We start from the raw sequence: 27,318 nt of genomic DNA, 5'->3' as shown, positions 1-27,318 counted from the left end.
CAGACATTCACTGGTTTATTGCATAACGGCACGAAACACGTGCTTATGACTAATGCAGGTAGAGGATGGACACACATACATATCTCTATATATTCATATGTTTCGCCAAAGCTGAAACTGCAAGATGCTAATTATTCATATATATAGCTTGCACATGCTTGACTGCCACTAACATGAAGTAGCTGTAGGGAACAAAATGGAAGCTATAGACCCCTGTAGCAGACAATGATGGAGAGACAGGCTTCGGGTACATGGAAAGGCTGACATGATCGCCCCAGCCGGAGTCAAACAGAAACAAGGCACCCAGCCAAGGACAAGTGGAGACGGGAAAGATCAAAATTACCAAGGCAATGAGCCACCTGCAGAAAGTCAGGCTAAAATTCTCATAATTATAAGCAGGACAGCGTAATTGCGTGGTCTCAACACATGAAACCCAGCTGAACTGGACAATGCCCATTCAACCAAGGTAGACGGAGAAGACTGTACCCATCTAACCAGAGGGGGAAAGTTACAAGTGTTCCTAGCGAATTGCCAACTGAATGCACTCTCTCAGGTTTAGGTGATCAGAGATGGCAATATTAGAGAACACATCGCACCTCCATGTTAATTCTCATCGCCTTGAAATGGTACACTCAATCTGGTAACCGTCCAGGTTCCCAGTGCAGATAGGACACATTTTGCCCAATCCAGAGTCACCTTTCACGTGGGGAAATCATTTCTTGCAGGGCCCAATGGTCTCTCTGTGTCCCTGCAACATTGTAGATTGACAGTAGTAGAGGTGGTCCCAGGGGGAGCCACCAGATATGGATATCCAATGGTAGAACTAACCCCTATAGCTCCTATACGATGTTCATCCAAACTAACCAATGTGAATATCTGATAGGTTTCTGGGATGGAACCTGGATTTGTGACCTTGCAATGTGATAAAACTGGGTGGCACATGCTTAGAAGCTGAGAGCTCCGGAGGATACTTATTTTTCTGGTGTGATCCCTGTCATTTTGTTCACTAATAAAAGACAGTAACTTTTCCCCATGGCTGAGTCTTCTGTTCTTGTAGAGGGGAGTCTTTGATGGGCCCAAGTGTTCTCTGCTGATAATTAGGATGACTGCTAGAGAGCCACGGCCATTTCTATACAATAACATGTAGACAGTGAGTAGAATGGTTTTTAGAGAGTTTAGAGTAGGGATTGTAGAGAGCCCTGGTGGGGCTGAAATCTCTCCACTGAAAGCCCTGGAATCTCTCCACTGGCTCCCAGTGGCTGAAAAGATCAAGTGCAAGACCCTCTGCATTGTGCACAAGGATTTCTAGGGCCGGGGCCCACACTACATCCAACTCTCTCTTTCTAAACACCTTCCTTATTGAGCGCTTTGGTCAGCTACCTCCAACTCTCTGAGGGTCAGATGCTTTGCCAAGCAGAGAGTATAGGTAGATCTCTCTCCTCTGCAGGTGCTTCCCTCTGGAATGGCCTCCCTGCACCTCTTAAACATGAGCCAGACCACCTAAAGTTTTGGAAGCAGCTTGAGACCTTCCTTTTCTCTTCTGCTTTCTCTCCCTCTCTCCCCTGTATGCTGCGCTGACTTGCTGCCTGGCTACCCTCTGTGTCTCTCGGGTACTATGCTCCCCCGTGACCAGTAGCCCCTGCACTGCCTCCTGGCCTAATGCGCACATAGGGGCTGTATCTGGAACCCTACAGTCCCCTGACTCCTTGCACTTACCTAGACCCATGCTGCCCTGGCTGCACTTACTCAGAGCATTGCTACCCTGATTGCACTTCCATTTCCCTTTCCCTCCACCTGGCATTTCTCCTCCCCCTCCCCCCTGCACTTTACATCTCACACTTGCATGATCTGAATGATTCAAGGCCTAGTAAGATGGTTTGTTTAGTCCCCCCTCTCTCTCCCCTCCCTTGTCTTGTCGTGCCTAGAAACACTTGTGTACAGGCACGTTATAAATGACTTATCATATCATAGCATAACTCAGCATGCTATAAAGTCGAGGTTTAATATCTAGGAGCCAGTCATGTGAATTACATTGCGCATCGGGGAGGACAATTATAATAGGGCACTAATTACATTGGGCATCCTAGGGTTAAATTCACAGTGGGACACGAGGGAGCATAAACCAAGAAAGGCAAAATTCAAGTAGGATACCCCATAGAAAAAACACAGTGGGAGAAATCCTGATAGCAGAATCACTTTGGGGCACTGGGCAGCAGTATAGTATTTGGCAAAAAGTAGAATGGCGAGCAGGTTAGCGAGGGTCACAAACAAACAAGCTGCACATGTCATGGCCTGGCTATGCAACATTTTACTAACTCTGAGGGCTCAGGGTTAGTTGTGCTTTATAAAAATGACTATAAATAAACATATAAACAAATCAGGGTTTGCCAAGACATGAAATGGGTGACAATGCTTCCCAAACTCCTAGTGCTGATCTGGGCAGACAGCTCCCATTTGACCTTCTGACTTTGCCACTGTCTATCCCCTTCTAACGCCTTGTAACTCTCTCTTTTATGTTCTATCTTCTCTTAAACAGATATATTTTACACCTTGAGCCGCATGAATCAGAGAATTGGTAGATGAAGTGAGGGGGATGAAGTGTTAAGTGTTATAATAATGATTGTTCTTTTAAACGCGCTTAATACCAGGTTTGAAATGTGTTGTGCAGCGTTGTCTTGCTGCCAGGACAAAGGTGTTGCCCCTGAGCTATCCTTTCTCCCATTATGTGAGGCATAGACATTAGTATGGAAGTTGGCAGGCTGTGTGCTGTCCAAAACCACACTCAAATTTGTGCAGGTGCTGCGCTCAGTAGGCCTCACTGGGACTGATTCCTGTCATCAGTGCAATTCGACATTTTTGTGTCAATTATGAATGAAAATGTAAACAACCAAGTACACAATGTGACATGAAAAAAATACAAGGGACCCATTTTAATCGTGAGTGACTCAGAAACCTTAAAACACCACCATTCTAAACCTCAGAGTAGTCCAAGCACTAGGGCAGCATAGCACTGGCATACAGAGCAGCTGGCCAAACCTGCAAGAGTGTTCAAAATCCACTAGCTGTCATGAACACTACAATAGAGTTATGTACACCTCAGAGCGACTGATACACTCAGAGGGTGCTATGAACACTATAATAGTGGGCTACACCACAACTTCAATATAATAGGGCCATTCAAACCCTAAGGGGGGAATGATAAGCACCATAACAGGACTATTCTTCAATTCAGAGCAATGGCAGGGTTTTCAAAGAGCCATTCTAATTCATAAAGCAACTCTCCAAAAACCAAAACAGTAGCATCTCAATTATATGATATGATATGACATTCATAACGTGCCTATACACAAGTGTTTCAAGGCGCAACGAGGCAAGGGAGGGGGAACAGAAGGGAAGACAGACAACGATCTTACTTGGCCAGGTGACATTGATATCGCGCAAGTGCAGGGGAAGGGGGAAGGGGAAAAGTGCAGAGGTGGGTGTGGGGGAGTGCATTACATGGGATCGACCGTAAAAAAAAATAGAATAAATAAAAGCAATAAGTAAAAGGTGCGGCCAGCTGGTGGCAAGTGCAAGTAGGGGACTGTAGGGATACAGAAAACAGTCCTCAAGCACGGGGAGGCAGTGGAGGTGTGCAACTGGCGGGGAGGGGACCTGGGCCCGAGAACAGAGGGTAGCCAGGTGACCAGTGCAGTTTAAGTTTCAGCCAGGAGTTCAGCAGGGGAGAGGAGGAGAGAAAGCACAAGCAAAGAGGAAGGCTTTGAGATGCATACGGAACAGGAGATGGTTCTCCTCAAGTTTCAGGGAGGCAGGGAGGCTGTTCCAGAGGGAGTCCTTAGCTGAAGAAAAAGATCTACCACCAACTTGTTGCTTGGAGATACGACTGACCATGAGGGAGTTGGAGGTGGATGAGCGAAGAGCTCGAGAAGGAAGATATTTAGGAAGAGAGAGTTGAAGGTATTGAGGCACCAGGCCCCAGAAGGCCTTGTGGACAATGCGGAGGGTTTTGAACTTAATCCTCGCAGCCACTGGGAACCAGTGCAGAGATTTCAGTCCCGGAGAGATACGATCCCTGGGCTTGAGGCCAAGGACAAGTCTTGCAGTCCTGTTCTGTAGCATTGTCAATCTGAAATATTATTGGCAATGCTACAGCAGCAACATTTCCATCACTTGGTATACAACTAACACTGTTGAACACTTCAAGAACATAATTCCAACAAACAGAGTGAGAAGCAAAAAGCACCACAGAGGCATTCCTATGCATTAGGGAGAATTTCCATAGGTCCTCTGATCAGGCTTAAAAAGACGAACATGCTGTATTAGGCAGGTCTTCCTCACGTTGCTCATGTCACTCACAATGCTAGCCATGGCAGAACAGTCACAGTTCCCTCTATGAAGGGGAGAGGGTCAAGGGAAACACAGGCTATTCGCTATGGCTTGTACCATAACCCCACTTTTGGAAGACAGTAAAGTCTTTTTGATTTACTCCCCTTGCTCTAACTTACCAGTGCAAGGGGCCGCTTTCCTCTGAGTGGGCTACCTGTATTGTTTTAATGTAGCACACACCACCTTACAGTGTAATGCTCCAGGGGTGCTATGTATCCCTTTTTCTTTTTCCCTAGTAACATTTTAGGTAGCCTTTTGATGTGCCCAAGATGGGCTGCTGGCAGCGGACAAATATGCATAATTCCATTTTGAGTACCATGTACACCAAATAGCCGTGCCAAACGTTTTTCTTCCTGTCTTTTAGCCTTCTTGTTCTTTGGCCTTCTCAGATCAGGAAATGCTATATAAAACATGCACTTTCAAAGGCTACACCTTGGAGTTCACGGACAAAGTGGAGGTGTGAGCAACCCGGACGGATATGGGGGATGGGACTGTCTTGTCTCATTCTGGCCAAGGTATGGCTGTTCCAGGGCAGATGTGGGGCAAGAGGATGTCCAATGATGATGATCCTGACTACTGGTGTGCTGGCCTAGTCCCCAGCTTGACTTTGACATAAAAGGAGGAGCTTAAAAGCCATTCCCCAGATAGTCAACTGGAGCCAAGACCCAAAAAAGGAGGACAAACATACTGAAGACCTGGATGATTGCTGCTGATGACAACTTACATTGCCAATGCCAAGTCTGGTGATGCCTAGCCTCTCTTGCAATGATCCAAGACTCTTTGGTGCTTCGACCATTGGGCTGGTGAGACCAGCCAATCTGGACCCGACACAAAATGTCTGCCACCACAAGCCATCCAAAGTGTCCCGGGACCATCCAGTGGGCTACCCAGCTTTGCACATTGCATCATCAGTGCATAGGCCAATATCTCAAGTTGCAACCTGATACTATGCAGCTTGTCAACTCGTGGCCCAAGACCATCTATCCTCCTGTGTTGCTCCCCTGTTTGAAGAGGGGCTTTCCTGGAGTGACCCTTTCTGCTGTTCAGCTCTGCCATGTGCTAGGGGTTTCCTGTCAATATGGCTCTTGCTGTGGCTGCTGTCTGAAGATGCATGAACCATGCTGCTAGAAGATCTTTGGAGACGTCTGAATGGATCACAGAACCACTGTCTAGACTCTAGCCATAACCAATCCCAAAGCCAAAACCAACCATGCACCTGCACAGCTGAACTCCCTGCAACCAGACCAATGACAGATGGACTTGTTTTCTCTCTCCTGCCATAAGGATTGTATAGGCGTGAAGTTAATTCCTTAACTGTCCCTTGCCTGGTCATGATCGGTTACGTTATGCCAAAGCATCCGCCTCCGAGGGTAACCCTGTAGTGTGGTGGGATTATGAGAATATCCCTAAACTCTTTTTACCTACCTTCAAATACCCAAAGTACTTCATATCTGGAACTGTGCTCATCTGTAAAGTCAAAGGTTGTTCTGGGGGACTTGTAAGACTTCCTACTCTCTACACAGGAACTAACATGAAACACTGGCACTTTTGAGACATGTTAGCGAGATTTTCTTTATGCAAATCTTACCGTCACTGTCCTTATTGTCCCCGCTGCTGTACTTTCTAGGATTGTTTGATTACTTTGAATGGGAATGAGACTTTATTAATCTTTCTCATCTCCTGCATTTACTTTTGTTCTGGAAAAACAGGACCCTTCTTTTAAGGTTCCATTGTGGGGAGGACTTCCCCTCTGAGTTGTGGCTCTCATACTCTCCTGTTACAGCACTCCGACCTTATGTGGTGTTTGGCGAGGTACCCCTGGGATCCCTTTTGCAATATTGTTTTGGTTTCACTTGTGAATCCCTAGACCTACAAGTACAGGAGTGGCCATTTCTCTTTTATCGCTTTTGTATTTTACTGTTCACTGCTCAAGCACAAGCCATCTTTCACAGAGTGCTTTGGGGACAGTTTATGTCCCCTTTTCTTTGTCCAAAGTAGCATTTGTGCTACCTTTAGGCATTCTCTGAACAGGCTGGTGGCAGCCATTACCTTTTGACCTAATTTCTGGATGCATTATCCCGAGCTGCCTTTTTAGCCATAATAATGCACTTAAGGGACCACACACTCAAAATGGCCTCCCCTTTGCTGGTCATCCTTCTACCTTGTCTTGTGGGGGTTTGGGGGGCCTCCATTTTCATGCCTGTTAAAATAGATTTTCAAAACCAACCGTGAGGTGGATTTTGGGAGGCCAACCTATTATGGTGAACAGGAAAGACTATGGTCTAGCCATACTGAGTCACGGTAGATAGAGCAGTAAGTCTTATACCTCTCCTGCCTTTCCCACTGTCCCACTTATGAAGTAACAGCAGGGACGTCATTTCACCAAAATGCCAGGGGTAGCGGAAGTGACATTACATGAATTGATGTCATTTGACCTCACCCCAAAGTGAAATCACAGGAAACGATGAAACATGGCATTTCACCCCTTGATAAAATAGGAAGTGGCATCACATAGCATTGTTCCTAAGTACACTACGAAAAATATGATTACGATATCACTAATGTGATATACATTTCATACAAGAATGGATCACCATATGTATCGTTAATATCGGTGTGTATTGAGCCATATTACCAAATTACTGTGCATGCAAGCAGACATCCAAGGCCAAATCATAATGATGTGTTATTTAATAGTACTTATGCTTAAATGCTCTATATAGAGAGCAAATATACATACAATATCACCCAAGCTATGTTGGTACTCATTTATCGACCTCAGAAGGATGAAAGGCTGAGTTGGGCTTGCTGGGATTTGAACCTGTTACCTGCAAATGACACACACGTCGCAGCTGCACATGCTCAACCCACTGAGCTATTTTACCGGCTATAGTAAAATGAGCAATTACATGTCTGAATGGTCTCAAAGTCAGAAAGCAGATTACAATCTGGATACCATTAAACTGGTAACTGGGATTTAAAAGCAGGCCAGTTCATCTGCAGGTCTGGTGCAAAGCTGGCCACATGTCAAGCCTGCGAGGATCTACTTTTCAGGCTTCACAGGTTGGCAAAATAGGGAAAGCAACGCACTCACACGACATCCCGTATTCTGGGCACTTCTTACATCATACATGTAAACAAACATCATGAACAGCATGGCAGGGAGATGGGAAAGATAGACACATTACAGCAAAGCATTTAGTGTGGCACAATGAAATCAAGGGCCACTTGATGGGATCTATGTGATCATTGCGGCGGCCGAAAATGCCGACTTTTTTTTAACCCTTTACACCACATATATAGATCCCCCGCACCTCCCATATTAATATTATACTCTAAACCCCTCCACATATGTATGTGGTGTAAGGGGGGGGTTAAAAAAAAGTCCGCATTTTCGGCCGTCGCAATTCCCAGGTCGACATTTTTGTACGATTCCCACTTGATGTGCTTCTACACTGTACACAAGCTTTTAGGCACACAGATTCTGTCAAGTGACTGAGGACACTGAGATGGAATGTCTTGTGATGATTGTAACAGAGAAAATGGCAGAAAAAACATGCTATAACTGCAATTTGTGAAAAGCAAAACACATAGTGGAAATGGATGCTTATTATACTCTAAATAATTTTTGGATGTTTCTGTCTGCATTGTGAATTTGAGGTGTTATAAGAGCAGACTAAATCAGTGACTCACCCCCTGAAGTGTGCCTGAAATAAACCTTTAATGAGTCTAGCAATTATTGTATAGAATTCCAGAAAGAGAAATTATTTGTTATTTCTATTCTTTCTTATTTAGGGTCACTGTTCAGAGTGTTACACTTGTGAAATAAATGGAGAACTGGTAATACAATTGCTCAAACGCATGGAAAAGCCTACAGACAGGCAAGATAAAAAGGCCGTGGGGCTGTGGGGCTTAGAAAGGCTCTTATAAAAATGCACACACTTTCCATCTGGGTGTGCGCATGAACGGTTTTGTGTCACAATATCTTTTTCCTTATACTAGAGATATTTGTTGTGGGTCATGAGAGCTCTCATGACCTCTGGGGTCGACTGGTTTCAATGGCATGCTTGGTTGGCGCCATCTTCGTCAGGACCGTGATTCCATCTAAAGACCAAATCCAAAAGTTCAGAATGGCTGAACTTCGTCAGGCATCTCCTGCAGGGGTACAGAAGGGGGGGGGGTGGAAAGACAAAGAATTGTTTAGGTGGGACGTAGGCTGAAAGAATCTGGCCTTTAAAAAGAAGGAGCCCACTGCCTTTTTATTTTGCCTGTCTTTAGGCTTTTCCATACTTTGAACTACAAGTATCTCCTATTTTTTGTGACCTATGGGAATGATTAAAAATTGACACATGAAAAGGAATACGAACAGTTGACCTGATTTCAGGTCATTTCAACTACATCGAGGCAGCTACAGAATCTAATCCACAGTTCTGGACAGTGCTGAAATAACCAAAGTGGATTTGTCTCCCCCTCCTAACCGCCCCCCTCCTTCCCCCCCTTGTTCTTGAGTTTGAGCAATTGTATTACCAGTTCTCCGTTTCACAGAAACCAACTAATTGCTCTTTTCCTACAAAACCGTTGTTTTTGTGTTATCACATCTATCCTGTTAACGGTTAAAAGGAATTCAACGGCTTGTCCGTTTCCTCTTGCTTATAGTAGCTTACCCTGTTTGTTGTTATTTTACACTTGTGAAATACCCTGTTTATTTAAAGAGGCATGAACAAGAATGCCAACCACTCCAGCAACAAAGCCACATGGCGCTGGCCAGAGCCCAGGAGCTTCCACTAAAAACATGTTCATTTTTTAAATGATAATGTATATTTTATTTTTAGGGGTTGCAAGGGAGACCACAGGGTTAGCAAGGGAGACCTCAGGGGTCACAGTTCCGAACTCTTATCATCCCCAAATGACGTCCCTGGTGGACAGTTGTCGGGAGGCCACCCTAGTTATAGTGAACTGGGCAACTCTGGGAGGTCAGCCAAACCCAATCAGGGTAAGCGAGGATGGTGGTCAAGGCTTAGTCTCAGGAGTGATGTGTGGTCAGGGTGGTCAGGGGTTCACATGAGTCCACACAGTGTAGCACACAATAATTCCACTTAGACAGGTAAGTACAAAAATACCCTATTTATTATAGCCCAAATCACACTAGTAAAATGAAACAAGCAAGTAATATGATCAAACATCTGTACATGTACGGAAGGCATGGTATCAGAAGTATGGACAGTTTCTTAGTATGTCTAGGGGGGTGGATTTGATTGCAATGTTTATTTATTGATATGCAACTAACAAAATGTTCCTGAATTGTTCATTTATGGTTTTGCTAAACACCTCTCTATTGTGCTGTTATGAAATATATTTGTTGACATACTAATAAAAAGATGTTTAAAAAAAATGAAGCTTGGACACCGACACAATGGATACAATTTGTAAAACCTTTATTGAAAATGTTGAGGTTGGAGAAACCCTTAATGTGCCTTATAACTAAGATGGTAGTAGTCTCGACCATCAAACGATAAACAAAACAGTCCTAGTGGAGTCTGTTGACTCAAAATGGCCTATACTAACAAAAATGTAACGCCTGACCTATCTCTTGTACAAAAAAGTGTAAAGAGGAGAAAATGTATGAAAAAAGGAAAAGTCAGTGTTCAAATGATAATGTGGCTGAACCAGCTCTCCTCCCCACTATAGGCCTCATGAGGTAAGGCGATCCTTGTAGGCAGGATGACACACTCTGGCTCAGCTTCCAACACAGTACACAGTGCAAAACCGTGTATCGAGGCCCGTCTCGCCTTCTATGTTTAAAGTTACTTTCTATGTCCTTCAAAATAAAGTTCCAACCAAAACCTTCACAAAGGTTTCCCTCTGCCAAGCTCAGACCTTTCACCACACAGTTCGAAGTCTTTCGATTGTGTGTGGCTTTCTTTTCAGACCACCGCAGGAAGAATTTGAATCAACATTTATTATTAACTTTCAATCTGCTGTTTTTTCGCCCCTTTAGCTTCAAACAATGCACCTTTCACTGAGACTTTCAAATGGGCTACTTTCTTTCACCGGACCACTCTGTTACTTAGTATCACTTATCTTGCAGATGTATTTCTTCGTGTCTCATCCACATGCGTGCAGCCTTCACTTGTGATATGATTGTGCTACCTCATTCACTTTATCACACAACAGTCTCTCAGGTCGCTTGCCAACTCGACGGCTGTGAGCGCTTCTTTTTTGTTTGGTGTTTTCCGATTTCCGAGTCAAGGTCAATACCACAGGCTTGACCTCGCCTCCCCAACTCTGCTGTTCACCCGGTAGGGTCGCTGGTGTCCTTGAAACACAATGCAATCTCCACTTGTTGGCTTTGTGCCTTTGCCACACGTCTTTCACGGTCTATCGAAGGCAACAACCTCCAGTAGGGAAGGCTTGGGGTTTTCGGCCCACTACTCTCGTCCCTTAGTCCGTTGCTCTGCCCCAGTAGGTCTACCTCTGTCACAGAACTTCTGCTCATTCTCGTGTTCCGCCTTGCTCAGAGTGTGTCTTTAGGTGATGCCTTTTATTCGTGTGAGGAGAGCTAATTGGTATCAGGTGTATGCACTTAGGGTAAAGTGCCTGACTTTGCCTGACCCGATTAAATGTCCAGTATGATGTGAGAGAGTTAGTCTGGTTACTCTCAGTCACCCTCTTTCTCGGCCCAGTGTCTGTATAAAATGGGGTGGGGTTGGGACTTTGGAAAATCCTAAAAAATAGGATGGGGTAGATGAACAAAAAGAAGGGGGAATACCACGTCTCACCATCAGCTATCTCACCCCTGCACCTTGAAGTCCTCGTTCCCAGGTGATCCTCCCACACTGGTCCACCCCAGGGTCTGGATCCAAAGGCAATGGCCGTGCCCTGGCCACCTGAGAGCGATCCCTGGGGACTAGAGGGTGAGATACCCTCTGGTTTCTCACATACCCTTCGCCTATGTGATGCAGACGCATCTGTTTCACAGGGGAACCGGGAAAGGAAATTGACGCTCCCTGTTCTTTATCCTTTCAGTGTTCCACAGAGAAACAGAAGGTTGCAGGTCTAAGAACCATCACATGACTCAAGGGTTAGAGTCCTTCCGTTGACTTATCTATACTAAAAGTGAGTGGTCGGTGACAAGTGTGAACTTTCTCCCTAAAAGATAATACCTTAGATGGATGATTCCATGTGATGGCAAGGCCTCCAATTCTAAGTACACAGAGTCATTCTTCTCACATGGGAAGAGTTTACGATTGGTGAAGAGGATAGGATGTTCTAATCCATTGTATATTTGAGATAGAAATGCTTGTAACCCTGTGAGAGAGGCATCCGTTTGTAACACAAATTCTTTCGAAAAGTCTACACCTTTAGGATTGGGTTCTGACACACAACTTTTTTTAGGTTGTTGTAACATGCATCGTCCTTCTCATTCCAATGAATCTTCTGAGGTTCAGCATTCTTTAGTTTGTCTGTTAACCTGGCCGTTCTGTCTGAGAAATTTGGGATAAACCTACAGTAATAACCAATCAGTCCTAAGAAAGCCCGAGATCTTTCTTGGTCTTGGGGGCATCTAGGGTGGCTTTCACTTTTTCTTGTTGAGGCTGGACATTGCCATTCCCTACAAAGAAGCCTAGGTATTTCATGGCCGATTGAGTCAGCTTGTATTTGGATGGATTAACAGTTAGGCCGGCCTCTCGAGGGTCCCTCCGATGGTCCACATAGTAGTAGAAAGATGAAAAAGATGGCCTTCCCAAGTTGTACTATAAATTACTATGTCATCAATATAGGCACCACAGAAATCGGAGTAGGGTTGTAATATCCTGTCCATAAGTCATTGGAATGTGTCTGGGGCCCCATGCAGGCCAAAAGGGAGGACTTTAAACTAGAATAGTCCCAGGTATGTCAAAAAAGCTGTCTTTTCCTTATCAGGTCCATATACTGGGTCCTGCCATTATCCCTTGTTTAAATCTAGGGTTGATAGGAATGTGGCATTTCCAAGTTTATCTATTAACTCATCGATGTGTGGCATAGGATAGGCATTGAAGGGGGAGATGGCGTTAACCTGCTGGAAGTCTATGCAAAACCTCCAAGAATGATCAGGTTTAGTTACCAACACAATAGGGGAGGACCAAGGACTTGAAGAGGGCTTGAATATGGTTGCCTTCAGCATTTTTTTCACTTCCTCAACCACTATTTGTTTTTGTGCTTCTGGGAGTCTATATGGTTTCAAATGGACCACTTTTACCTTTGGAGTTCTGATATAATGATAAGTACCACATACTCTCCCAGGTTTCTCGCAGAATACATCGGGGAATGCCGTAATAAGGTGGATCAGATTTTCTTGTTTTTGTTTAAATAGTTCTTGGGGAATACATTCAGAGTTATCTATCTCCTCTGCTACCAATCAAGACAATATTGAGGCGGTGGTACCATAAGGATTTTCGTTCCACTCCTTTAAGAGATTTACGTGGTAAAGGTGAGTCTTTCGTTTTCTATCTGGTTGGGCTATTTTATAGGTACAGGTCCCTGTTTGCTCTAGCACCTTATATGGCCCATGCTACTTTGAGAAAAGTTTATTTTCGGAGGTAGGTAAGAGGACTAATACCGTCTGTCTGACTGAAAAGGATCTTAAATTCACCTTCTTGTCATTGGTGGACTTCTGTTGGGCTTCAGCTTTTTCCATACGAGTATGGACTAGACTCTGTTTGTGAGGGGGAATATGTGCCTCTTCTCTCTCTTCCCAGGTCTCCCACAGCATGTCTAAGCCATCTCTTGGTTCTCTACCATAAAGTAGTTTAAAAGGAGAGAATCTAGTAGATGTCTGAGGGGTCGTTTTTTACTGCAAATAGGGCCCGTGGGATGATGCGATCCCAGTCCTTCCCATCCTCATCTACCAATGTTATCAAAATCATTTTACGGGTCTTGTTAAATCTCTCTACCAATCCATCCATTGGGGGTGGTAAACTGAGGTTCTTAAGGTGGTAATGTGTAGTACTTCCTTGACTTCATTCGTATGTTTGCTCATAAAGTTGGATCCCTGATCCTAGAAAAGAATGGTAGTAGATGTTTTAAAATGTGCTGGATTGTGCTGTTCTGCATGGGGAAAGCCTCTGGGTACCAGGTAGCGTAATCTTACTTGAACACATGTATTACCTAATCTAGAGGTTTCCAACAGTCTGATGATATCCTTCCCAATTCGGGAGAAAGGGACTTCTATTATTGGCAAGGGGTTTAGAGGGGCAGGTAAGGGAATATGTGTGCTGGTTTTCTGGCATATATCACATGTCTGAATAAAGTTCTTTATGTCAGGATGGATACCTGGCCAGTAGAATTTTCCACTGATGTGAGCTTGGGTTTTAGATTGTCCTAAATGTCCCCCTGTCAAGTAAGCGTGTGCAATCTCTAGCACTATCTTGCAATGGGTTTGGGGTATTACAAAGAGAGTTCTACTCAGGTCTTCTCTGGAGGTTTCCTTTCTATATGATAATCTCTGTTTCAGGAAGAAGCAGCGGCCCTCTTTTTCTTGTCCTTCTTCCTCAGGAATCACTTGTAAGAAGGCCTCTGAAAGTGCTGGATCATTTCGCAGAGCAAAGGCTTGATCGGGAAGGATGGTAGGTTCTTCTTCCCACTTTGCCTCAGTGATAGATATTTCATCAGCCTCTTCATACCCTAAGATACCTCGCTCAGTTTCCTTTGGTTCACTTTCTTCCTTAAAACAGGGACGTTCATCCTTCTCAAGAATTCCCTGTGCAATTTTGTCTCCACAGTGTATTTCAAATGGAGATTTGGCATGGTTCTGTAGGAGAACCTTTATGTCTCCCTGAAAGTCTGAGTCTATTATGCCTGCCAGGACATCTAGACCAAACTTCTAGGCCAGGCCAGATTTTGGAACCAACCTTATATAATAACCCAGGGGGGATATTAGGACTAAGTCTGTGGGAATCGTCTCTCTTTTCCCTGGAGGGCTAATGGCTTCTATGCTGCTACAAATGTCAAAGCCAATGGATTTGTTTGTGGCGTTAGAGGGGTCTAAGGCATGGTGACTACATTTCTGGAATTTTAGGGTCCCCAATTTGTCTCAATTGAGTCGTATCCCGCTCCTGACATCATATGTAGGGAAGGCATGATATCACACGTATTGACAGTGAGACAATGGATACAATTTGTAAAACCGTTATTGAAAATGTTGAGTTTGGAGAAACTCCCATTCTGCCCTATAGCTAAGATAGGAGTAGTCTCAACCATCAAACAATAAACAAAACAGTCCTAGTGGATTCTGTCAAATCAAAATGGCCTACACTAACAAAAACCTAATGGCTGCCCTATCTCTTGTACAAAAAGTGTAAACAGGAGAAAATGTATGCAAAAAGGAACAGTTTCTGTTCCAATGATAATGTGGCTGAACCAGCACTCCTCCCCATGTTAGGCCTCAGGAGGTAAGGCGACATTCAAAAGCGTATTCATGCAGAAGACGAGGGATGTGCGTTATATGCGGATATAAATCCTTCTTGCTTCAGCCAAGGTTAATGCTTTGGAAGAACCACTTGTGAACTTGCAAACTTGCGTTCCTATGTATTGATGTATTTTGTATATGTTTTTCTGAGTTGCACCTATGAGAAATTGTCTTATAAATTATTATGTGTTTTAACCTAGAAGGGTGAGCGTTGCACAGTGCATTATTTATTCCAACATCTGCATTGCGTTGAGGGGTACCGCAAGACCTGCACGCAAGAGGGAGGGTTAGCTGTATAATCTTTTCTTTGTCTATATTGTCCTGATTGGACATCCACCTGCCCCTTTCTATAAAGTGCTGAGTTTGCAGAGGAGTGAGAGTGGAATCAGAAAATAAGATGAGATTATGGAGGTAGAAGGCAAGTCGGGAACAGAATATCCGAAGAGGACGAGAGAGGCCTGCAGACCCTTCCAGTAACTGTGAAGTGACTACTGCTGTCCTGACCCTGTTTAATTACGGACAGTGGATCTCCGAAGAGGACAGCTCCTTCATTTGCCTGGTGGGACTATCCAGCCCCAACATGACCTACAGATTGAGCCATCTCCTGATGTGCTTTGACCTTCCGGGGCTGCAGACCGCGAATACCAGTAGACCACTGACCCATTTGCAGTGCAACGTCTTGGCATGGACAAATCTGCCCACAACCTTGGTGAACTCCAGTTGGACATAGAGTGCAGGACGAAAGAAGTGAAGAAGATCGAGCAGGTGAAAACCGTTGTTTGTTGGAGCCGATAAAAAAGGCGCCAAAACCACAGACCAGCCTAAGAGACCAAATATATCCAAGCTGAGGGCCCTCTCTCATGACTGCTGCTGTGATATCCGATTTAGAGTCCTTCCTCTCATCACCAGACTAAGGAATCAGGAAATCGGGTCTGTCACTGCTGCACAACAGAAAATCCAGCTATGTTTACTTCTTCTAATTTAAGGTACTGTGGGACTAAAGGTAGAACTTACCTTCAGCAGAAGAGTCACTCAAGTTTGACTGGAGTGCATTACAAGGTGTTTGGGTGTTCACCCATACCTCTGGCTCAGGCTGGACAGCTTGTGTCCTATTACGGTTTCCTTCGCAGGGTCCCTATAACGTGTTATCATGGTAGGTCATTTTTATTCCAGTGACTAAAGTATCCTGAAAACTTTGCCTTTCCTGCTGCTACATAAGACTTTTCGTTCTACTCCTACACTTACTTTTGGCTAGTTAGGGAATGGACTTACAAAGCATTAGAAGACTTGAAACATTTTACTAGAATGTATAATATTGCTCAAGTGTGAATAACCATCCCTTTCCTTCCTACAGACCTTGTCTGGTGTGACTTACTACTTAAATGCAATTACCATTTATCTGTTATCTATACGAGTGCGCGGTACTACCATTAACACAGTAGAACTGTCATTAGTGTAATTCTCTGTAACGATTGTAACCACAAGCAACTACAATTGAAGCAGTCACCTTTGAAAAGTATTGTGAATAATTCCTATGTCTATTGGTTAGTATAAAAGAATGTTTACTTGCCTGTCTTAAGTATATATTATACATGTATATTTTAATATAACTCAGTGTGTAAGCATTTCTTTGGAATATTCTATTTACCGGGTTCAGTGTACCTACCTACAGCTCACATCCTCCCCCTACAATAAGCCTTGCTGCTCTGCTATTCTATCAGATCCTTTGGGTAGTAGAGACTTATACAAAGAGTCGGGGCCCGGTATACCAAGGTATAGTTTTATAGAGTCTTAAATCCAAGTGGACTTTAGGAAAACTCCCCTAACATCACCCAATACCACCGATTCAGAAACCGTGACCTTCTAATTGACAGGTAAGACCTCTGTGAGGTGCCTTCTTCCCTGTGACTGGTGGGATAACTCACCTGTTTTCAGTGAAGGAGCGTGCATATTTTCATTTCCTCTGCAAGGTCCGGAAACAGCTCTTTACCTTTCCAAGGAACTTCCTGCCAAATGACTGAAACCCTTCATGGGTGTCCTTGTGTGTTTGCTGGGACTTGGGGAATCCACTGTGCTGCTCTCTGCCAGGACACAAGCCTGCATGAAGACCAAGGTTCTAGCGCACACTTGCCGAGTGCCTCATGACTCCCTTTGGGGTCAATGCAAGACGTGCATCTGTGAAGACCTCTGTGAGGGCCTCTCCTTCATTGTGGAACCAAATCAGGGTGTCCTCTCTGCAGTCAGAGATCTCCAGAAGAATCTAAAGATTTACAGCAGTGAACACTCTGGAATCTGCAACCCAATGATGTGCACAGTGTGGTTGTCTTCACCAGTGATGTACTGTCACCTCAAACCATGTGTACCTTTGTAGGGAGTCAGGCACATGATCCCATATATCTCTTTAAATGCCCTCCTCCTAGTTTTGGTTTGCATTAGGTGTAAATGTGCTGCATAGCTTAATGCTATGAGTGGCTGAACCAGGAGGGTGGTGTCAGGGTCAGTACTTCTGTGGGTCATCCTTGTGTGTGCTTTACTGAATGCTTCTCCACTCTCACGTCCTCTTAAATCCTCACACCAGAAGATGATCTTCTTAATCATAACACAAATGCCATAACCTAACCTTAACATGTCTCTGACCCGCAGGAGAAGCTGTAATCAAATCTAAATCTAGAGTTCACAGATGGCCAGCACAAGGTGTCCACCTAAAATTATCAAGACTATTAACCTCCAGGTTAATCCTATTCTAAAGCACAAAGAACACAATCCTTTTGGCCAGCATAACAATCCCCAAATCTTATTAATGCCCAGCCCTAACTTATAACAAAAGTCAAAAGTAGTTCCTTTAAAACAAGATGACTCTGGTGGCCCAGTAACCAGGATATTCCTGGTTTTAGCTTTTAGGTACTCACTTTGAAACGTATGTTGTGATCTCCACACTATATCTTGGGATAGCCACTGCTCCCTGTGAGTTATGTAAGGTGGGGCAATCTCCATGATAAACTTCTAGGTTAGATGAATATTTTCTCATCCCTCCCCCGAGGGACCTTATCAGGTAGCCAGTTCCACCTTCCTGCTTGTAAGGGAGAATTCTCAGAAATGTGCTAATTCCCTTCTACCTTGGAGCCCCCCAGCTCTTTTGCTGGACTTTAGGACTTTTTTTCCTAATGCAATTTTACTGTGATTTATTCTTTGTGTTTCTTTTGACTTTGGAGTCTGACAAACTCCATAGGCATCATCTTTACATTGGACCTCATTACGAGTTTGGAGGTAGCCATGCCGTTTTTAGCGGCATGGCTACCCCCAAACTCGTGTCCGGGTCCTGCAAAATGGGAATTACCGGGCCATTCCGACCTTTGCGGGCCCGGTAATTCCCATTCGAGGGACCCAGACGCGGTACGTTCCCATTCCCATTTGAGCCCCCATAGGGCTCAATGGGAATGGGGAGGATGCTAACAACGGACCCGTTAATGACGGGTCCGTTGTTAGCATCCTGTTCTGCTAGCAAGTGCCGCTCTGCACGTCTGGTCTGGCCAGTCGTACAGAGCGGGACCCGCTGCAGAACTCGTAATTCGAGTAGGCTGCAGAACTCGTAATGTGGCAGCCCGGTATGAACAGTGCCGGTCCCTTAGCGGCACCGTTCATACCGTGGCTGCCACAGTCGTAATGAGGCCCATTGTGTCACACAGCACATTCAGTGCAGTGGCACAGGGAAGTCTCTTAGATTTCCCAAAGGTTTAAATACTTTCTCTTGGTGAAACTACGGTTTCCAAGAGCAGTGAAGTGAAATTGACTTTACTTTCATTTTGTAACTTTCTTGACCCAGCACACACTATCTTACCATAGGGTGCTGGACGGGTTACTTAGTATCCCCTCAGTCTAGTTTCTCATGCAACATTTCTTATGTTACCCTTTCTACAATTGATGGCTGGTGGCAGTGGTTTACTTTTTACTACCATTGTGTGTTTTTACAGCGGGCTGCGTTTGCAGCCACGGTAAGGCACCCATGGGTGCCCATTTTGTCAAAATGACCCCTGTCTTCTTTTCTGACCATTTCTTGTTGGAAAAGTCCTTCTTGAGATTTACTCTGCGTGCCAAACCAGGTTTGGTCCCTTTGTTAATTTTGTCTTTGGTGGGATTCATGAGTGAAGCCCGGCTCTGGCTCCAGTATGTCTGGCAGGGGCAGGAAGTGAGAGAGGTGCCACCATGCTGTGTGATTGATAGCTAGGCTGGAATAAATGGGAGAAACCTGCATAAAAGGCGAGGCTTTTTGGCTTGGAAGGCAGAGTTGACCACTGGACGAAGGAATCTGAAGAAGAACTTGGAAGAGACGCCTGCTGCAACTCCTGGACCATTGGTTTGCCCGGTGAAGCCCTGCTGCTGTGCTGAAGCTCTGAATTCGCCTCGACTAGAGAAGCCCTGCCAGGATGACTTCTCCCTTTGAGTTGGTGGGACAAATCAACTCCAAAGTAAGCCCATCTGGACATCCTCTCAAAGCTGGTTGCATTTCCACTGCTGCTGCTGTTGGAACCGAAGAGTCAGGGAAAGGAACACCAGATTGTGTGCGTTGCTTTTAAGTCAGACCCGAGTGCCAGGAAGATCCTCCGGACTTCCCTGATGCAGGACTGACCAAGCCTGAGCAACCTCAACAAAGTGCTGAAGCAAGGAAAGTCTGAAGTGGTATCCGAGAACCGCAGTGTTGCTATTTGCTGTCAGATGCGAGGAGCTGAAACACTGAAGAACCGATCGAAGTTTGTCCATTGCTGCCTCTGATCTTCGCATTGTAGAGCAGGAGTCCCAAGACATCCTGCCTCTTGTCCCCACGACTGAGGCCCAGGAACACCAGGATCTGCACAGCTGTTAAGGAACAGAAGCCAGCTGGAACCATTTCTTCTAACCATAGATACTGTAAAGTCTAAGAGAACTTACCTCTTTTCGTGTAGCATTACTTGCTCTCAGGTGAGACCTGTCTTGGTTACCTTGCAGAGTTGCTGAAACGTTGCCCCACTCAAGCCTCCCAGCTTGTGGCCCTTCAAGTGTTCTATTTTCTACAAAAATTTCTAAAAACATTGTACAAGACTTTTTACCTACCTGCAAAGAAGATCTTCAGCTCCCCTTCACATTGTGCAATTAACATTGGCTGTCCTGGCTCCCTGAGAGACTCTTCTCACCTTTGACTCTATGCTTTATCCTTTCCCCAGGAAAGGGTTAAACTTATTTGCCATTGGAATGTTTTCAAAAGTACTTGCCCGTTTGTGAATTATTTGTTAAACTTTGTTTTATTCCTCTATTTTATCTTTTGCACCAAACTCAGTTTTGCTCTAAATGTACTTGTGATAAATCAATGTCCACAGTGTCCTAGCTATTTAAGTCACCTGAGGGTGTAGGAAGTGCAGTGGAGTAACTTTGCTGAACATGTTGGGAGGACATGACATCTGAAGAAAAGGTGCCCCAGCCAAATGAATGGGGACAAAATGGTGTGCTATGAAAATTGGGGGGGACAAACACCCCTGTTCCCCCCTAAAAATACGCCCATTTTTTAAAATTTTTTTTATTTGTTTTGGCGCAAGCCTTTACACAAAAAAAAAATAATACATTTTCATATACATTTCATTATTATCCACCAACCCTGCCAAACGTTCCTAATTTTTGCTGGATCAATGTTTAAAAATACTTCTGCTTTATTTTATTATGTTAGATTGTCAAACCACTTTCTATTATGACCTGGGTTGCTGCAAACATCAATGCAGCATTAGTTCCCGAAATGATTCTATCCCAGAGGAAGTCTGTAGCTATGTCTTCCTCCCTCCGCACAAGGTCTCTAAAAAATCTAAGTCGTAGTGGCCATGTGCCTTCACAATCCATTAGAACATGTTTTAGCGTTTGTTTGGCAGGGTTTCCACAGACTGAGCATAGCTTTTTTGCCATGTCCCCTTGGTTGCGTTTTACCAGAACAGCACCACAATGGACAAGGTTCAGTCTCATTCTGAGGAAGTCTGAACGCAGTTTCCTATTAGGGGACTTCAGGAGATATCGGGAGAGACACCCAAGTTTCTTTTCTCCTTTCAGGAATGTGTTTTGAGTTGGGTCCTCTCTAACTTTTTCTACCGTTTTAATCCAGTCCCATTGTTCGAGTCTTCTTTTTATTTTAAGTGGGTTTAGGACCAAGATCTCTTCATTTAGATCTACTGCCTCCAGTCTTTCCTTCGTTTTCTCCTCTAATGAGGCGAGGATGGTTGATCTCTTTTGTAGTGCTTCATGTCTAAGATCTCCATAAATTGTCGAGTCTTTACTTGTTATTATTTCTCGATACAATGAGATGAGCTTCCAATCTGCCATACAGTTCAATGATTTTAGACCTAGTTCAAATCTCAGACTTTTTAAGGAGGCACAATTTGGGAGACCCAGAGCTTTTTTCCATAGATGGCCCTCAAACTTCTCCCAGTTTGTAAACCAGAGATCCGGCTTTGCTTCTAAGCCATATAGGATAACTGGGACTACTTTGGCTAGATAAAACTTCACCAATGGGAGAATGGAGAACTTACAAAATGTATAGTTTAACTTAATCATTTGTGATGTAGATTGTTTAATTTTCGCCGTGATTTCATTTTCTGCTTTGTATATTGCTGGATGGGCATGGATGTTATATCCCAAGTATTTTATGATTTCTACGGTTCTTATCCGTTCTCCTCCCATGTTCCAGTTTCTACATTTTATTTTTGACAGTGGATGTTTGAAGATCAAGATGTTTGACTTAGCCGGGTTAACTGTCAATTTATTTAGACCCACATACTCATTCATTTTATCCAGTAGATGCTGTAAACCGATCGGTGTTCTATCGAGGAGAACTATATCGTCCGCATACGCAAGCCAGCAGATTTTCCTCCCATTTAGCATTGGGCTTAACAAAACAGATGATTGCAAAAAAGGGCCCATGTCTGCCAAGAACAGGTTGAAGAACAGAGGTGCTCCCAAGCAGCCTTGTCTTACCCCTCTATTCACTTCAACCAGTCTTGAGAGATGTCCCATTGCATCAAGCCGTATTTAGGAAGTGTCTGTGTGCCATCCCCAATGGGTATCAACTAATTTAGAGTGTGTTTTGAAGTGTATTTGAATTGTTACATATATTGCTCCCTTCTGAAGGCTTTAAAACTGACTGTGAAATAAATTAAGTGTTTATTTTGATAACTGCTACTATGAAGCTCTGTTTCACAACATTACTGCTCACCTTGACTCCTCTTGAGATAAGCCTGACTGCTTGACCACACTACCAACCTGTGTAGTTCAGACTTATACCAAAGGTTGGGTCCCTTTTGCCAGGAGGTCAGGGTTGTTGTAGTGCACCCAAAGGGTACTGCATACAATCTTGCCTAACACTGCTCCATTCACTTGCAGGATTCAAAAGGAGTATTGTGCTCCTAAAAGTAGAGCACAGGGATAGCTATACTGTCTCCTTCGTCTGTAATTTATAGTTCAGCTTGCACACCACCCAATAGCTGGGTTAGTTTGGTGGTAAAATGAGTATTCTCCCACCCGTGCCCCATTAGCTCGCGGTGCTTGTCAGGCAGTCAATTTCACCTTCTTACCACAGTTTATATAACTCCTTCTGACCCTCTCTCCTTTGTGATATTCATCTTAGGCTTTCAGGCTCTACAGTCTAACTCAGAGCAGTCTTTAGTTTGTTGGGGTGAGTCCAGCAACCAATCTCAGCCTTTAGCAGGGTGCCACTCAATGGGGTACTTGTTACTCTCACACTCTGTCCCAATCTCTCAAAACACCGACCACCTTCCTCCAAGTAGTGGAGTCGTCTACTGTCAAGGGAGTATAGTTGTGCTCCCAACCCAAACATGGGGTTCAAGGGTAGATGAGTATTTTCTCCCCTCTCACTTGAGAGGGTTTGCCTGAAAGCCGATTCTCCCTCCTGTCATGGGCCTTGCTTTGCTTTCTCTCCCCTTTGTGTATATATTGGAATGGCCAAGACGTCAAGCTCTCCAGTTCCCTCCAGGAAGTCTGCAGTTAGGTAAATCCAAGCAGTCAATCCCACCATTAGTGGTCCACTTCTCACTGGGGCCAAGTGTGTTCCCCACAATCTACCCAGTCCCTCTCTAGAGGGTCTCCAGACATCCACAACATTGCTTTAGATAATGGTCTAATTTTCCATCAAGAGAGATTCAAAAAGCATGTTTTCTTGCTTCTGCCGTGTGTCACCTACTGTCTTTTCCAATCCCCCTTTTCACCTATGGAGCAATGGGCCATTTTATAATCTCTCCTTGGATTGGTTCTAAAGTGACTACCTTTATGTACTCAGATTGGTAGGGCCTGCTAATTAATTATTACAGGTTTCCTGTGATTGGCTTAATTTTAAATGATGCTCCTTTCATTTCCTCCTGTGGCTATTAGCATTGCAGAAGGCTTTATAGGAGACCAACATCCTTTGGGGAAGCATGGAAAGGTGGAATTGTCGTGGTGTATCTTAATTGCATTCTGCGGTCAGGTCAGACTAAGAACAGAGGTGAACGAGTGCAGCCTTTCCCCAACCCGCGAGGTATGCGTAGCATGTTCTCTGCGGTTCTCTCTTTTTCTGCTCCATGCTCACGCTGATGACCCATGTGTCAGATCCACAGTCTGCCTCCTGCAGCACTGTGGCCTCCATGGAAATAGTCTTCGTCAAAGGTTTGTCTCACCCTGCTAATCGGTCCTGGGCATTATGTAGCACTAAGTGGTCGGTCATTTTTTCGAAAAAATAATGTCGAATGACAATTTTTTCAAAAAAAAATGTCGAAAAAAAAATGTCGAAATCCGTTTTTTTAAATGATATATTTATTTTGGGGTTCGGGATAAAAAAAAATGGGTACAACAAAAAAAAGGTAAAAAAGCGGGGTTAGGGGGAACCCCCCCATTTAAAAAAAAAAATGCATTAAAAAAACATTCGACATTTTATTTTTCGACATTTTTTTTCTCGAAAAAATGACTTTCAACATTATTGGTTTCTACATTATGACTATAAACCGCAGCACTTTTACCTTCACAAGGGGGGGAGGATACCAGGGAATCCCACTCCAGACACCTTCTGGGTCCCATTTCGAGAAGCAGCTTGTCTGCCCCAGCCCAACGGAGCATCATCCCTCATGCAAAAGGATGGGGAGTTACTCAACACACCATAACTCTCACCAAAGGAGAAAGAGGGGTACCGCTGGCCAAGTAATATTGTAGGCTACCAAGGTAGTGGATGTGGAATAAGGTGCATGGAAGAGCAATATCCATACTAACATGGTTCCCATTCATACAGCCTTCCTTTGTGTGCTCTGTGCAGAGCCCATGAAATAATACTAATAATGATAGCAATAACTGCTGTAATAATCCATGTCACCATTATTACCTATTATTATTACCTATTCATGCTACTCAATTTATCGAACTACCAGGCAGGCCAAAGTCATGGTCGACTGTATTGTCTTGTTCCCAGGTGAGCGCATTGCACTAGAGCTATCCTTTCAACTCCGATATTTAGTCATTCCCGGCAACAAACATAAGGAAGAAAACCAACAAAGCCAGTGACCCTGGACACATTTGGTTACTAGCAGTGCTTTAAGTGTGCTAAGAAATTGAGGGGGCCCTCATATCGGGGCGTGGCTTCCAAATAAAGTGCACAAACCATAGTAAGGTGCGCAAACAAATATATAAATAAGGTTTGTGCACTTTTCAAGCCATCTTTTGCATTTTTACTTTTCAAGTCATCTTTTATAAAGCTTTGCCAACGAACAAAGATGCCTCGGACTCGGTGATCTGTGCTCTGCTCTGCAAAGCAAATATATCACTGAGCTCGAGGCGTCTTTGACCCTCTGCGAACCCGAGGTTCTCTGTGATCTAATCTGCAGATTAGATCACAGAGTCCCCAGGTTCGCAGAAGGTCAGTGACCTGGGGAGGGGAAACAAAGGGACCATAACCTCCTCTTATAACCCCTCACGTGAGGGGTCACAAGAGGAAGTTACAGTGACTGACAGAAGTGCCAGCCAGCCACAGCGTTGCTGAAACTGCAACTTCCACTTTCAGTGATGCTGTGGCTGACTGGCTCTTCTGTCAGTCACACAGCTGTCTGACTTTAAAACGGGGGGCGCATCTCCCATTGCGGCTATGGCCGTGGCAGGATAATGTGTCCCGCCATTGCGTGATGGGACTGGGGGGCCCCGGCAGGGCCCCGGCTTGGCTCCAGCTCAGCCCCAATTTTTGGAGACTGCGAGTGCTCAGCCACAGCTAGCCCTGGCCCACTTAAAGCACTGCTTACTACACCTACGAGGGTCGCTCTCTTGAGGTAAAAAATGGTGCACAGTTATGTCAACGTGTAAAAAATAAAACACTGTCACCAAATACACCTCCTGGGTAAGGGGTCTAATCTAGGGATACAAAATTGGAGTACAAGAGTACCCTTCACCTTAGTAGCCCTCAGTGCTACCATTGCTTCCTATTAAAAAAAAATAGTTGAAAATAAATAGTAAGTGAGGTTTAAAAACAATCTCACTAAATCAAAATACGTCAAAGACACAGGAAGCAGGTACAGCTATTGGGGGGTCTAACAAGTTTAGCTAAAAAGCATAAAAAGGAAAGTCTTTGCTAACAGAGTCAACAAGGAAAGTTGCCACTGCAAGACATTAAATGTGTTATTCAACCATAACCCACTTCAAGACAGGCAGTGACAGTGCAGCCTCCTGTACGTTCTGCCACTGATGAACCATACATTGAACTGGAGAGATATTCTGGGAGAAAAGTACAGTACAGTTCCACAGTTTATTGGCTTTTGGGAATGGGTTGTGCTTGTTGTCCAGCAGTGTAGTATCCACTCAACCCCATCAACCCCCGCCCTTAATATGTATGTATGTATGTAATTTATAAAGTGCAAACCCTGCTGACAAGCAACAGGCCACAATGCCATGTAGTAGTGGAGCTCGGCTTACCAAACACGGTTCTCTGGGAATTGTTTTCAGACATCCACCAAGGGTCCATGTTATAGGAGGGAGATCCATCTGAGTCATACACATTGTACAGGCCCGAGGACTCAGCATCAAAGAAAAACTGCATCATTGTCTTCAGAACGTTGTGTCCAGCCACACCCGCACACAGTGCCTAGGAGAAAGAAGGGTCAGGACTTCTCATGTACTCAAAGCAAGCATGAGCCAGTGCTACCAGGTCCAAGGGTAGGCTTTCAGTGACCACGCACACAACAATGGCTGTAAATGAGGATGAGAAACAATCCTTAAATCAATATGCATTTGGATAAAATAGGGATTAATTATGCTACCTCTCAGTGTACAAAGCAGCAAAGAAACAGCTGAAAAGGAGCAGCAAACAAACAGCTGAAAAGGAGCTGCAAAGTTTTGGGAGGGACCACGATTGGCAAAGACTGGGATTTCCTCTGTTTGAATTCTAACACCACCGTGCACCATTATCGACCCCGCCTACACAATGAGACCCATGACCATTTGTGGGAATCTCGCTGCGTGTTCCCTGCTGCAGGTTTACTTGTGCATGCTGTTGTCACAGAGGCATGCTCCTGCATCATCGTATTACTCAGCTTTTTTCAAGGGTGGATCTATCCAGCAGCCCTCCTAATGCGTGTCACGCGCACTGCCCTCCCCGTGGGGCATGTTCCCTCATCGGTGCCAGTTCCTCTTTTGTGGCTGTCCCGATGTGGGAACCACTCGTTATTTTGGTTGCAGTGGCAGGTGTTAGGTTGCAGAGCAGCAGCTGTAATACAGCAGTAGCAGCGCCATGCCTCCAAGATTCATTTATTATTATTATTTAATTTTGATCTACAATGTACTCCCAAGTCATGGTCACCTCACAAGGCAGTGAGTAGGGTCGAGTTGGCCACCATTCCAATCAAGCCCTTGCAGCTAAACAGTGATTACACCATCCATGAGATTAACAGAACTGTGGAAATTGGGAGGGCAACATACATTCAGAAAGATTCATTTGCAGATACACTGCAACCTTACCCCAAAATGAAAAACCACCCTGGCTTCATTAAAGATCCAGAACAGTTAAGAGCAATGTGTGTCAACGTTTGTGTTTATTATGGCTCACAAACACCAACCGCGCCCTATGATGTTTGGCTACCTGCAATATCTCCTCTTGGGTGGTATACTGGGGGTGCGGTTGGCGATATTTTCCTTCCCGGTATTTGTTTATGATAAAGTCTCTTCTTTGCTCTGCGCTGGCATCCGGTTGAATGACCTCTGAAGGCTGGAGCCTCGCAGTCCAGAATCGATTGGCTCGGTCATTGCCTAAAATGATGAACAGCTAAAAGAAGAGACAATGGCAAATGTTACTAAGAGCAATCACAGACTAGAAAGCAAGCCCAGCACCAATGCATGAGAAATAAACCATTAAAATGTGACCACAAAAGAAGAGGTCGGAGGTTTGGAAGCAGGGTTACTCAACACATGCAGTATAGGACAGCGGATAGCAGGCAGGCAATGGAAAGACAGGG

General features: G+C 44.5%; 1 protein-coding gene across 6 annotated transcripts in view; it reads right to left on the bottom strand.

Annotated features, from left to right (window-relative positions):
* ARAP3 (ArfGAP with RhoGAP domain, ankyrin repeat and PH domain 3) overlaps positions 1–27,318 on the bottom strand; it is a 582,982-nt gene that overhangs the window by 210,797 nt on the left and 344,867 nt on the right. For all 6 annotated transcript variants that reach the window (XM_069654121.1, XM_069654122.1, XM_069654120.1 and 3 more), the window contains 2 exons: positions 26,946–27,128; positions 25,784–25,952 (listed from right to left, as the gene is read on the bottom strand). In XM_069654121.1, coding sequence (XP_069510222.1) covers positions 25,784–25,952; positions 26,946–27,128 — 352 coding nt within the window. The remainder of the gene's footprint in view (positions 1–25,783; positions 25,953–26,945; positions 27,129–27,318) is intronic.

The sequence above is a fragment of the Ambystoma mexicanum genome, chromosome 3q (genome assembly GCF_040938575.1).
Source record: "Ambystoma mexicanum isolate Mex_15411 chromosome 3q, UKY_AmexF1_1, whole genome shotgun sequence".
Taxonomy (NCBI): domain Eukaryota; kingdom Metazoa; phylum Chordata; class Amphibia; order Caudata; family Ambystomatidae; genus Ambystoma; species Ambystoma mexicanum.
The sequence above is the reverse complement of the archived record's forward strand: the minus strand, read 5'-3'. Positions and strand labels throughout refer to the sequence as shown.